Raw genomic sequence first — 14,058 nt, 5'->3', positions numbered from 1 at the left:
ATGGAATTCTATCGAACCGGGGGACCCGGTGCTTTGGAGATCATGCTGTTAGTGGGGCAGGTTATAGCTGTGGAACGCCGATTCTGGGCCCGGGAAACAAGCACAGACTGGTGGGACCGCATAGTGTTGCAGGTGTGGGACGATTCCCAGTGGCTGCGAAACTTTCGCATGCCTAAGGCCACTTTCATGGAACTTTATGACTTGCTTTCCCCTGCCCTGAAGCGCCAGAATACCAGGATGAGAGCAGCCCTCACAGTTGAGAAGGGAGTGGTGATAGCCCTGTGGAAGCTTGCAATGCCAGACAGCTACCGGTCAGTTGGGAATCAATTTGGAGTGGGCAAATCTACTGTGGGGGCTGCTGTGATCCAAGTTGCCAGGGCAATGAAAGACCTGGTGATATCAAGGGTAGTGATTCTGGGAAACGTGCAGGCCATAGTGGATGGCTTTGCTGCAATGGGATTCCCAAACTGTGGTGGGGCCATAGATGGAACCCATAGCCCTATCTTGGCACTGGAGTACCAAGCCACCGAATACATAAACCGCAAGGGGTACTTTTCAATGCTGCTGCAAGCCCTGGTGGATCACAAGGGACGTTTCACCAACATCAACATGGGATGGCCGGGAAAGGTACATGATGCTCGCGTCTTCAGGCACTTTGCTCTGTTTCGAAAGCTGGAGGAAGGGACTTTCTTCCTGGACCAGAAAGTAACCGTTGGGGATGTTGAAATGCCTATTGTGATCCTTGGGGACCCAGCCTACCCCTTCATGCCATGGCTCATGAAGCCGTACACAGGCAGCCTGGACAGGAGTCAGGACCTGTTCAACTACAGGCTGAGCAAGTGCCGAATGGTGGTGGAATGTGCATTTGGATGTTTAAAAGCGCGCTGGCGCAGCTTACTGACTCGCTCAGACCTCAGCGAAAAGAATATCCCCATTGTTATTGCTGCTTGCTGTGTGCTCCACAATATCTGTGAGAGTAAGGGGAAGACATTTATGGCAGGGTGGGAGGTTGAGGCAACTCGCCTGGCCGCTGATTACGCACAGCCAGACTCCAGGGCGGTTAGAGGAGCACAGCAGGGCGCGGTGCGCATCAGAGAAGCTTTGAAAATGAGTTTTGTGACTGGCCAGGCTATGGTGTGAAACTTCTGTTTGTTTCTCCTTGATGAACCCTCCGCCCCCTCCACCCGGTTCACTCTACTTCCCTGTAAACCAACCACCCCACCCCCACTTCGAGCACCGCTTGCAGAGGCAATAAAGTCATCGTTACTTCACATTCATGCATTCTTTATTAATTCATCACACAACTAGGGGGATAATTGCCAAGGTAGCCCGGGATGGGTGGGGGAGGAGGGAAGGAAAAGGACACACTGCAGTTTAAAACTTTAACTCTTATTGAAGGCCAGCCTTCTGATGCTCAGGCAATCATCTGGGATGGAGTGACTGGGTGGCCGGAGGCCCCTCCACCGTGTTCTTGGGCATCTGGGTGAGGAGGCGATGGAACTTGGGGAGGAGGACTGTTGGTTACACAGGGGCTGTAGCGGCGGTCTTTGTTCCTGCTGCCTTTCCTGCAGCTCAACCATACACTGGAGCATATCAGTTTGATGCTCCAGCAGCCGGAGCATCGACTCTTGCCTTCTGTCTGCAAGCTTATGCCACCTATCATCTTCAGCCCGCAACTTGTTCTGTTCATCCCGTGATTCAGCCTGCCACTTCTCCTCTCTTTCATATTGTGCTTTTCTGAAGTCTGACATTGACTGCCTCTACGCATTCTGCTGTGCTCTATCAGCGTGGGAGGACATCTGAAGCTCCGTGAACATATCGTCCCGCATCCTCCGTTTTCTCTTTCTAATGTTCACTAGCCTCTGTGAAGGAGAAACATTTGCAGCTGGTGGAGGAGAAGGGAGAGGTGGTTAAAAAAGACACATTTTAGAGAACAATGGGTACACTCTTTCACGTTAAATTTTGCTGTTCACATTACACAGCACATGTGCTTTCGTTACAAGGTCGCATTTTTCCTCTTATAGTGAGGGCCTGCTGGTTTCGTGTGAGAGATCACTCACGCAGTGCCAGGCAACAGATTTCGGCTTCCAGGCAGCCATGGTAAGCCACAGTCTTTTGGCTTTTTTAACCTTCTTAACATGTGGGAATGGTTTCAAACAGCAGCGCCCTCATTTCCCATATCAAGCATGAATTGGGTTGGCCATTTTAAAATGGGGTTGCAATGTAAAAGGAGGGGCTGCGGTTTCCGTGTTAACATGCAGCACAAACCCAACTAACCCCCTTCTTCCCCCACACCCAATTCTCTGGGATGATCACTTCACCCCTCCCCCCACCGCGTGGCTAACAGCGGGGAACATTTCTGTTCAGCAGAGCAGGAATGGGCACCTCTGAATGTCCCCTTAATAAAATCGCCCCATTTCAACCAGGTGACCGTGAATGATATCACTCTCCTGAGGATAACAAAGAGCGATAAGGAATGGATGTTGTCTGCATGCCAGCAAACACTGGGACCATACGCTACAATGCTTTGTTATGCAATGATTCCAGACTACGTGCTACTGGCCTGGCGTGGTAAAGTGTCCTACCAGGGCGGACGGGATAAGGCAGCCCTCCCCAGAAACCTTTTGCAAAGGCTTTGGGAGTACATGAAGGAGAGCTTTCTGGAGATGTCCCTGGAGGATTTCCGCTCCATCCCCATACACGTTAACAGACTTTTCCAGTAGCTGTACTGGCTGCGATTGCCAGGGCAAATTAATCATTAATCATTAAACACTCTTGCTTTTAAACCATGTGTAATATTTACAAAGGTACACTCACCAGAGGTCCCCTGTGTGCCCTCAGGGTCTTGGGTGAGTTCGGGGGTTACTGGTTCCAGGTCCAGGGTGACAAACATATCCTGGCTGTTGGGGAAACTGGTTTCTCCGCTTCCTTGCTGCTGTGAGCTAACTACATTACCTCCATCCTCATCTTCCTTGTACCCCGAACCCTCTTCCCTGTGTGTTTCTCAAGTGAGGGAGTCATAGCACACGGTTGGGGTAGTGGTGGCTGCACCCCCTAGAATGGCATGCAGCTCCGCGTAGAAGCGGCAAGTTTGCGGCTCTGTCCCGGACATTCCGTTTGCTTCTCTGGATTTGTGGTAGGCTTGCCATAGCTCCTTAATTTTCATGCGGCACTGCTGTGCATCCCTGTTATGGCCTCTGTCCTTCATGGCCTTGGAGACCTTTTCTAATATTTTGCCATTTCTTTTACTGCTACGGAGTTCAACTAGCACGGATTCATCTCCCCATATGGCGAGCAGATCCCGTACCTCCCGTTCGGTCCATGCTGGAGCTCTTTTGCGATCCTGGGACTCCATCACGGTTACCTGTGCTGATGAGCTCTGCGTGGTCACCTGTGCTCTCCACACTGGGCAAACAGGAAATGAAATTCAAACATTCGCGGGGCTTTTCCTGTCTACCTGGTCAGTGCATCTGAGTTGAGAGTGCTGTCCAGAGCGGTCACAATGAAGCACTGTGGGATAGCTCCCGGAGGCCAATAACGTCGAATTCCGTCCACACTAACCCAATTCCGACCCGCTAAGGCCGATTTTATCGCTAATCCCCTCGTCGGAGGTGGAGTAAAGAAACCGGTTTAAAGGGCCCTTTAAGTCGAAAGAAAGGGCTTCGTCGTGTGAACGTGTCCAGGCTTAATTCAATTTAACGCTGCTAAAGTCGACCTAAACTCGTAGTGTAGACCAGGCCTCAGTAGAGGGGAGCTGCAGGGCAAAGCAGTGCCCTAAGTAAGATTCTTTATGGGTGTATGGGTGGGTGGATGATGAGGCAAATAAGCCTGGCAATGAGAAGGTTAATGAAAGCCAGTGGATCCACCTCACTATACTTCAGCAAATGTTGGGCACGGGGAGAGAGGACTGGAAATGTTGCTCAGAAAGCTGAGGGAAAGTTTTTTGGGCAGACTGATGGCTTGAAAGAGGCTTGGAACTGTGAACAAAGGAAATACCTTCTGTTGTTTGATTCTTGCTGTCTTCAGAGTAACAGGACTTTGTGTATATTCTTTGTAAACTAACAAGATTGCATCAAAGAAATACTTTACTCCATATCAGGTTCTCCTAATGGAAAGAACCTACAAGATCCCAAAAGCAGTAACAATACTTACTGAAGGGAGGTTTTGCATGTACATTATAGATGCTGGGGCATTTTGTGGTTTTTCTGGTACAAATTTACATCCAGCTTCATACAGCTTCGTCTGTTGATCATATTCACATTCTCTTGTCGTGCAGCTGTTTCCCGTGCAGCTTTGGACTATATATTTACCAGTGACATCAGCCGAACATCTGAAGGAAGGTTAGATAGAAAGAAGCTTACCTAACAAGCCACATATAATCAACAAATAATAATCTGTTATTTATTATTTGAATCATGGTAGGCCCAAAACCTCAAAACATGATTGGCATTAGTTAGACACCATGGGCAGCGGGTGAACCATGGACTTGGGGAGGCTAGTCCCCCAGCCGCCACATCCCTTCTGCCTGGGGCCCTGCCCCTCCTGCTCACCTTCCCCACTGGAGCCCAGAGGGCTACCCCACATTCCCGGAGTGCCGAGTGGGCGGGCAGCATGGCCCACCCCCTATCCCCAGAGTGGCAGGCAGGCGGGCAGGTGGGCAGGCTGCTGACCGCAGCCCCCAGCGCGGTGGGTGGGCAACATGCCCCACCCCCACCGAAGCACAAGGTGGGTGGGCGGCACGAGCACTGACTCCAGCTGCCCCGAGTCCCTGGCTGCAGGCCAACCCCGACTAGCCCCAGCCTGGGACAAGGGCCTTGGAGCCCTCCCAAGAGTGGGAGGTCTGAAGGCTCCCACCCAAGGTGGAGGCAGAAGCAGCCACTGCTCATGTCACAGGTTCCCCACTCAGGGCAGGTGGAGGGACCCAGGTTCCCCACAGTTGCCCGCGCAGCTCTCCCTAACCCGGCTCCGGTCAGGGTGCAGGGCTTCAGAGCCGCAGCCTGGCCATTATAAGAGCCGGGTGGGCAACTGTAGGCAGGTGGATGGTCCCTGGTTCCTCTTAGCTGCCTGCGCGGCTCTTATCATGGCCAGGCTGCAGCTCTGAGGGCCCCTCCCCCGGCTGGAGCCAGGTCGGGGAGAGCTGTGCGGGAAGCTGTAGGGAGCTGGCGCGGAGTCACAGACCCTCCTCCTGCCCCGGGCAGCCAGGCAGCGGGGACATGGTTTGGGGGCTGCTCTCAGCCTCCCCACCCGTCACCCACACCCCGGGCAGGTGGAGGATCTGCCACGGCTTCCTACAGCTGCCTGGGCTCCCCCGACTCAATGCTGGCCTGGCCAGGGGGTAGGGCTTGAGGGGGGAAGAGGAGGGGAAGGTGTGGGGTCCAGCCAGGCCCATCCCCTTCAAAAAGTGGGAGGGCTATGGCCCCCGGGTCCCTTCTGGTTCCGGCGCCACTGGCCCGAGGCCCTGGCCACACGAGAAGGAAGAGCCACAGCAGAGCGCGGCCGGAAGCAGGAGGGGGTCTAGGGGAGGAGTGTGGGTGGGGCCACGCAGGCAATTTGGGTAAGCTTAGCTTCCCCTGCCTTTGATACCCACTGCCCATGTTAGACACCATCTCTTCTCCAAAGATGGTACAATCTAATTTACAAGTGATCACAATAATAAAATACTGGTAGTCTTTTTTTCCCAGAGACATCCTCAAGAAATTATTTATAGGTTGTGTGTCAAACACCATCTATGTGAAGAATAATAGTGCAGGTACCTCCACTAGTCCATCAATATGCCTCAATCCAGACATGAAGGACCCTCTCCTGAAGTGAACGGGTACTACATTCTCCATGCCCGTTCAATCACTGTCTCGGGGACAGAGTTCTAGGGCTAGAGCTCACCCAACACTCTGATCACCAAGGTACTAGCTATTCCCCCGGAGTGATCTTAACTGGGAGATGGGTGCTCAATGGCTTAATTAGACACAGGGCTGATGTGCTAATGAGAACAATCAACCCATCAGCTGGGAGCAGTTAAGAGGCAGGAAGGAAGTGAAAGAGGGAGGATGCCAGGAGATACAGGGGCACATGAGGAGGAGATCTTTCCCTCTGCCACCCCAGAGAGTGGGCTATGGGGAAGTTTATGTACACTCGTATGTTGCTGCCCAAGGCTGTACTGATGAACTGGTGGTAGGGACCTAATAAATAACACACACATGCTTATAAACCTGGAAAGTGTCCAGCCGGTTTGCAGTGTTTGAAAGGGCGGAACAGGGAGCCCTGTCACAGTCTCTTTCAGTGGTGACTGCCAATTAGAGTGCCAACTGCAGTACAGAAGTTTGGTGATGTTGATACTTGTCCATTAGGAATTGGACTGAAAACACCAATTCATTTCACAGTGGTCAACAAGTGACTGGCAGATGGTAATGAAATTTAGACACTACCAAAATGGTTTCAGTTCAGATCAGTGCCTGAGAGGTGAAAAGTTCTGTATCCCATTTCAAACCCACTGAGATATCCAGTCTCACTCTGTTTTTTGTTTCTCATTGACAGAATTGAACCACTTAAATATGAAGAATCTAGAGAACATTATCATAAGATAGTAATAGCGCTAAAACAGGGCAATAATGGGGTGTGTACTTTGACCATGTACGTTTTTAATATTTAAATAACACTAAACATGAACTAGTAAGAATGTTTTGGAACTTCTAGGATCTCCTTGCCACCCCCGAGGAACTTGAGAAAACATTCTTATTTACTACATGCTAACTGCTATTTGATAAAGCCAGGGTAAATCAAAATGCAGAGAACGGGAACTCAAATCTGTAACAGCATCTAAATTAAAAGCTCATTAGAGCTAAAAATGTGACACATTACAAAATGATAGTGAAGATTCAATGAGACTGGTCTGTAGACAGCAATATTGTTAGTTAAACATTATTGTATAAGCTTCTTTTTTAATCCTATGAACAACAACTTCTTCGCACGGGGCGCAAAGTAGAGACTGAACACGGATAACCAGTATGTGCCAAGTATCACTGAGATATTTAAAATTTCATCAGCTGAAGACAAAATATAAAACACTGGTACCTAGTTGCTTCAACAGTTTCTTTTCCAGAATTTACAGACACATAGAAAGCTGCATCGTAATTATATTAATCAAATACTCCCCAACAAAGATGGGCCCATTCGTGGACAAAAACTTTACCTGTGGAAGAGCAGGAGCATATGTGAATTCTAAATACAACACTTTACATTTTACTTTATATTTCCGTAGATCATTTAAACAAATTTAGGCCCAATCCTACAATCGCCTCTGCTTGGACATACCCCTGTGCCCACACAGGACTCACTGTGGGATCCGGCTTGAAACCCAAATAGATCACTGTGTTCAGATTAACCCTCCCAGAATATTAACCGACCTAAAGTAAAGACCTGTTTCCATACAGTAGCTTCTGACTATTCCAAGTATCAAGTAAGGATTCTCATGTTAGCCATGACTTTTAAAATCATAATTCTTGGCTCTTATATAACACAAACAAAAATGTGTATATTAGAAAACCATAGAGAAGTTAGTTTAACTTCAGTTCAGGGTAAAACTAAGGATTATGTAGATAGTTGAAGGCAGATAAAGTGTAAAAGATTAGACAACCAGAATAATTTTGCAGAAAACCAAACTATCTCACCAAGACAATCTAATCCCTTTCTTGCAGGTGTTGGTAAAGCCATTGACATGGAGAATGTATATAATTTTGTCTAACTAAAGCTTTCAAGTAAAGATGGGCCAAGGAAGCAGGGGCTCAGCTCAGATTAAGTTTAAGTCAGAATTCAAGATTTCAGTTCAATGCTTCACCCGGCTAGAATTTGGGTTTGTATTTGACTTAACTAGAATCCAATGAATTATTCTAAGGAGATTTTTGTCCCAAACTGTGAGAAATCTGATGAGAAAGACTATTCTTGTGAGACTTCCACAATTTCAGGCCAACAAACCTCTACATTTTTGATCCGAGCTCATGGAGGTTCATCTTGGATTTGAATCCAAATAACCTTGCACATTTACCAGGGTTCAGATTTGAGGGAATGGTTTTGACCTAGCTCTGTTTTAAAAGAAACACATAAATGATTGATTCTAACTTGTGTATGGAACAGAGATGAATAAATTGGACAGTATATAGGTTAAATGGGCATAGGAGAAAGTCATTGTTATTGACAACAGATTACACTGCACAAAACTGAGAGGTCTCTATTGGAGCTTTTTTATTTGCTTATTAATGGCCTTGCATAGGCAATGCCCATGGAGTCAAAAAACATGCTGTTGAAATCAAAATGGGAATATTGTTAATTCCTTGTGAATGTACACTTACAAGAAGGGTAGTTGGGCAAATATAACTTTCAAAAGTTCCAATAAAAACCTTCACGTCCTCAGAGCAGGATCCGCTCATGAGAGTTTCGTCTATTCTAGAATCCTCTGGGACTGGTTTTACCTGCATGCTCACCAGGTTACACCCACTGCAACTCTCAGATTAGTTTACTGCACTGTAATGTTAGGATATAGATTATTTCCAAGTCAAAGCAATGATTTATGAGGAAAAACAGCCCTCATTTACTGTAAAATTATTAGCCAGTATTTCCAGAAGACTGGTCATTTTAAGTGCCCCCATTTCTGAGTGTTCAACTTAAGACTCATCCACGGAGCCTGATGTTCAACACTGTGTGAAGAAACAGGCTCTTTTAAAGTTTTGCAGGTTGGGCAACCAAACCTGAGGCATCCCAAATCACTAGTCACGTTGGAAAATCTCGGCCATTGCATATTTATAACAACAAAAGCTGAAAATTAAGGTCCAATAGATGGTGCCACCTCGTGATCCATAGATGTTATACAAAGTGTCATTTAACAGGAAGTTGGGAGTGAAATGAACGTATCGTCCCTTTTCCCCACATCTTCCATATTGCAGCGTGTAGGGATCATCTCCGTACTTCAAGAAAGGATTAGCCACGATAACATCTGCCTGAAAATAAAATAGCCCTTGTTTAAAGAACATCAGGAAATGGAGGGTGGCAGATAGTTCTGTTGAATGGGCTCATCCTGCAGCTTTTACTCACGGAACACCCCCATTGATTGTTTCCCTGGGTAAGGACTGCAGGACTGGGCACTAGAGGGCAAAACAAATTCTAAAAAGAGCAATTTATATTCCCTCGTTATTGGAAAAACTTAGGGCTTGTCTACACGGTGGGGTAACACACACTATGGGGGGAGATTTCTGAAGTGCAGCACTACGTTAAAGTGCATCAGGGAACATTTAGTAGACACCAGCAGTGTCTTCAAGGATCAATTAATGAGCAACACGTTAATGTGTTTTAGAAATCATACCTCCATAGCGTGCATTACTCCACCTTGTAGACAAGACCCTATGCCGTAAGCGTATGAACACAAAAAATACTTTTGGTTTGTAATGAGCGCTTACCTTATCATATGACTCTGTTTTCACACTTAAATACTCAGGTTTTGGCGGCCAATGCAGAGGAATTATAATTTTTACAGCCTTGAAAAAAAATCTCTGTTTTGTAGCAGTGAACAAGTAAGTAGAAGCCTCTTTGACCATGTCCTGGTAGGGAAAAAAAAGAAAAGTTTTATGAATTAAAAATTGAACGGTAGAGGGAATGAGTAGTTTAGCCTTGCCAGGAAAGAAAAATACATAAAGTAACACTAAGTATGTGAAGGCATAGAAAGAAACCAACCTTGGCCAAGGAAGGGGCTGGGACAGATTATTTCCCTCATGGAGCAAGGAGAGACCAAACTGTAACTCTGAAAGACTTTGGAATGCTCCTAAGACAGTGCAAATATACACCACCCCTTCCTCAAGGCTTATGATAAAAACCACAATCTATTCCTTAAAATAAAACCTGAAAGAGATCCTTCCAAACATGAAATTTCCTCAAAAAAGTTACATGGGCCTGAGGTGAAGAATGGTTCAGTCCTGGACTAGTCCTTTTCATTAATCTGTAAAGTGTACTGTGGTGCTTGATGAATCAAATAAAATGATAAATAGTAAGTAATAACCTGTGGTTTCCTTTTTCTTCTCCCTGGTAGACTTTCTTCCTGCTTCTACAGTGGGCACTACTTTGTCACTATTTTCCTGTTCCCCCGTCCTCCTTGCTCCTTCCCCACCTCTCCTGGTAGTTTCGGGGCCACTAGTTAATGGCTATGCCCGCCTCAGTTTATTGTTCTCTTTACAGCAAGTGAATGCTCAATGACCAGATCATGGAGCAAAGATCTGCATGGTGACTTTGATAACTTAAAGAATAATTAAAAACAGAAATACCACTATATATATATATGTATATGTATACACACACACTCATACGTATACACACACCAAGGGGTTTAAAATGTTATACTTTTAAGAAGCACATGGGATCTTCAAAGAGGAGAAGGGGAAAACGCCGCATTTATTGAGAATACAGCAGTTTTAGCATATGCTTTTCAACAAACACACACATACACACACACCATGCACCCAGTCCTGCCAGTTGATGTTTATAGTTACCAGTCCAGAGCCTGGATCAATCTATTGGCCAGCCAGATTGGTCACAGAGGGGAGCCAGGCTCTGTCAGTCGCAATCTGTATCTCCTGGAGTATGGCAAGAGGAACCCAAAGTCCCCGGGCAAAGCACCCTGTTCTTATAGTCCTTGTTCTCTGCTGAAGTCTATGGATTTTGCTGTGTCAGTTTATGACCTGTAACTCCTTAATTGGTGGTATCTTTTCATGTAAACATTGCAATACACTTCCGAGTGGGTCATCCAGTCCTGGTTTTGATTTAATCAATTGTCCTGTCCTTAGGGGTGCTAGCCTTCACCTCAGGGTCCTCAATCTGCCCTTCCTTAATTATGGATGCGCATTGATGGTTCTCCGGTGTCATTAAGTCTCTTCGCTCCTTCTTCCTTGACCATCTGGCTATAACAATGGCCTTCATACCTTATCTTTTCCTGATGCATACATTCCTCATTCACACAAACAATCTTTTACAGAGACCTTCAAAGGTATACTGTAATTTTTATGTTGAGCAAGAAAAGGCAGTTTGTCAGATGCATTTCTACCAATGTCCCCGAGGGTCATTCCTTTCTGCTATTCAAAAAGGGTGGCTGGCAGGATGAAATCAAATCATACATTAATTCTCATAGTACAATTATAAAATCCTGCTCCTACATAAGAATACAGTGAATACGTGCAAGGACAGGAAGAAAGGAGGGATAAAAGCAAATGGCAAACATTGTAATGGAGATGCAGTAATTCGTAAATAAATATCCATGTTCTGGAGAGTCTCTAGTCTAAGATACTCATGTTTTGGAAAGAAGTAATTAAGAAGGAGGCGATACATAGAATCAGCCTGACCCTGAGCCATAATATTCCTGTTAAACTTCAAGAGATGAGTATGCTTATTTCATTAACAGCAGCACTTGAATAAAAATTCAAGCTAAGAACAAATTTAGTAACCATAGAATTGATCTAGTTCCCATGAAAATAAAAAATAAAATAAAATAAAAAAAAAACACTTGACATTAATGGGAGCTGGAACTGGTCTTTTAAGATTACTGCTAATCTAGAGGTTGAAATAACCTTGAAGTCTGAATATCACTGAATGACAAATATACAAATGTTCTTACCTGTATGTTTCTAATGATATTGTGATCTTCTGGTAACTCAGGGTTAATTGCAATAACAATATCCTCATAGCCACCATTTTTCAGCTGTACCCTAGAACCTCTCACCACAGGTACTAGAAATAAAAGAACCAAGCTCTTAAACACCCTCATTGTCCCGTTCCCCACAATTTTTTGTTATAAAAATTATAGCACAGCAGTGCTATTTATACAATTGCTTATTTACACAGAAGCAGGGCCGTTCTTAGCTATAGGGAGCACCCCTCTCTCCACCTTCCCCTCCGGCAGGGCTTGGTTGGGTAAAGTTGCTTGGGAGGGTTTGCTGGCTGCATGCGGAGGAAGTGAAACTGAAAGTGACTCACTTCCTCGGCAGCCAGTCCAAGCAACAGGGGCTGGATTGGAATGCTCATACACAGCTGGCTGGGCTGGGGATAGGGTGACCAGATAGCATGTGTGAAAAATCAGGTCAGGGGATTGGGGCAGGGTGACCAGATGTCCCACTTTTATAGAGCCAGTCCCAATTCTTGGGTCTTTTTCTTATGTGGGCTCCTATTACCCCCCACCCTGTCCTGATTCTTCACCCTTGCTGTCTGGTCACCCTAGGTGAGGGGTAATTGGTGCCTATATAAGACAAAGCCACAAATATGGCGACTGGCCCTATAAAATCAGGACATCTGGTCATCCTAGCTGGGGAGGGCATCTTTTTTCCGGGCTGGCAGTGATCCATCTCGTCCGGAAGGAGCTGCGCAGGGGAGGATGAGTTGCTGTGGCTCTGTGGGTGCCCCATCCCTGAGATCAGAGATGTGCTAACTTCAGCATGGTCCGTGGTGCTGGCAGTGGTGCCCAGTGGTGTTTGATCAGACCTGAGGGTTTCCTGCTGCTGTTGCCACTCTGCACCCCAAGAGGTGGATTTTGGGGTCCTGCAGCTTTCCACCTATCTCCTCCTCTACTGCAGCTGTTGGACCAGAAGGCTGGGGGTGAGCCAAGCATGAAAGCAGGACTGTGTTGCCATTTAGATTGTCATTTAACAACTTTGTTTTGCCAAAAATGCTTGCTAACAATCCCTGAATTCAATTTCAATATATATTTTTTAATCAATATCTTAGCCAAAAAGAGAAAATTAAGTTGTTGACAATATTTGTGACAAGTTTGGTTTGGGGCAGGGTATGGGCCAGTTTTCATTAGAGGAACAAAAAATGTTGACTGGCTTTCCTATAGCCCTGTTACTGCTAAATAGAGCCTTCCAACAACTGAAATATGCTCATCACCTTACTACTGTATAGAGCAGGGGTAGGCAACTATGGCACGCATGCCAAAGGCGGCACGTGAGCCGATTTTCAAAGGCACTCACACTGCCCTGGTCCTGGCCACTGGTCCGGGGGGCTCTGCATTTTAATTTAATTTTAAATGAAGCTTCTTAAACATTTTAAAAACCGCATTTACTTTACATACAACAATAGTTTAGTTATATATTATAGACTTCTAGAAAGAGACCTTCTAAAAACGTTACTGGCACATGAAACCTTAAATTAGAGTGAATAAATGAAGACTCTGCACACCACTTTTGAAAGGTTGCCGACCCCTGGTGTAGAGTGACCATATGTTGTTCTCTTTCTTTTTTTTCCCAGTGAGTCAGTATAGCTTTTGCCAGCCCAGAGGTTGGGCAGCCCATGTCTTACATTTTCACAATGTTTTGTCCAACTTCCATAAAGTAAATACATGGTTAATATGAGTTTAAAAGGCCAGGGACACTTCCTTGTGAAGAATCTGTGCAGCAGATCATGCTAGAGCTGTGAAAATGGCCATTTTTGATGGAACTTTAGAGGCAGTGATTTATCATGTATTTCTGGCAGTGCCCAAAATGTGCTGCTATTGCTAATGTCTTTCCAAACAAAAAGAAGGCACACTAGGACTTCTGTGACATTTCTATGCTAGATGAGATGATTCTGTGCTGACTTCATTTTGGTCACTTTGTTCTTTACCTGGAAATAAAACTAGGGTTATGTTTTTCCACTGCTTGGAAACCCAGCTTATTAAACTGGATAATGCCATTGATCTATTTACAGTATAAGGTTGATATAGAGTTGTAACTAACATTAAGACTGATGCCCACTATACATTTAAAACTAAAAATGGCTTTGTGCTCTTTTTCAGCTTCCACTCAACGATGGCAAATATTCAAAGCACATGTCAATGATATTACCGTTAAGCCTCTATCTGAGACACGCTGGGAAAGCAGAGTAGAAAGTGCAAAAACGTTGAGATATCAATCTGAGGAAGTTTACGAAGCACTGGTTGCTATTTCGGAAGAAGCCAGAGATCCAAAAACTAAAAGTGAAGCACAGTCATTGGCCTCTGAAATATCCAGTTTCAAGTTTCTAACATCTGTCGTAATCTGGTATGACATTCTTGTTAAA

The 14,058-nt window shown here is 45.6% G+C and overlaps 1 protein-coding gene across 2 annotated transcripts; it reads right to left on the bottom strand.

Annotated features, from left to right (window-relative positions):
• Positions 1-2,216: 2,216 nt before the first annotated feature.
• On the bottom strand, positions 2,217-11,927 carry LOC135973006 (calcium-activated chloride channel regulator family member 3-like). 2 transcript variants are annotated; one of them, XM_065554191.1, is made up of 4 exons: positions 11,645-11,923; positions 9,444-9,584; positions 8,837-8,987; positions 2,217-4,330 (listed from the first exon to the last, which is right to left on the bottom strand). In XM_065554191.1, the coding sequence occupies exons 1-4, from the start codon at positions 11,792-11,794 to the stop codon at positions 4,299-4,301; spliced, it is 474 nt and encodes a 157-aa protein (XP_065410263.1). In that variant the 5' UTR covers positions 11,795-11,923; the 3' UTR covers positions 2,217-4,298. The 2 variants fall into 2 exon arrangements, with proteins under 2 accessions (XP_065410263.1, XP_065410262.1); XM_065554190.1 differs by lacking the exon at positions 2,217-4,330 and having other exon boundaries at positions 8,212-8,987; positions 11,645-11,927.
• Positions 11,928-14,058: the final 2,131 nt, after the last annotated feature.

The sequence above is a fragment of the Chrysemys picta genome, chromosome 8 (genome assembly GCF_011386835.1).
Source record: "Chrysemys picta bellii isolate R12L10 chromosome 8, ASM1138683v2, whole genome shotgun sequence".
In the NCBI taxonomy this organism is placed as follows: domain Eukaryota; kingdom Metazoa; phylum Chordata; order Testudines; family Emydidae; genus Chrysemys; species Chrysemys picta.
Note: the sequence above shows the minus strand (reverse complement) of the source record. Positions and strands in the feature narration are given on the sequence as shown.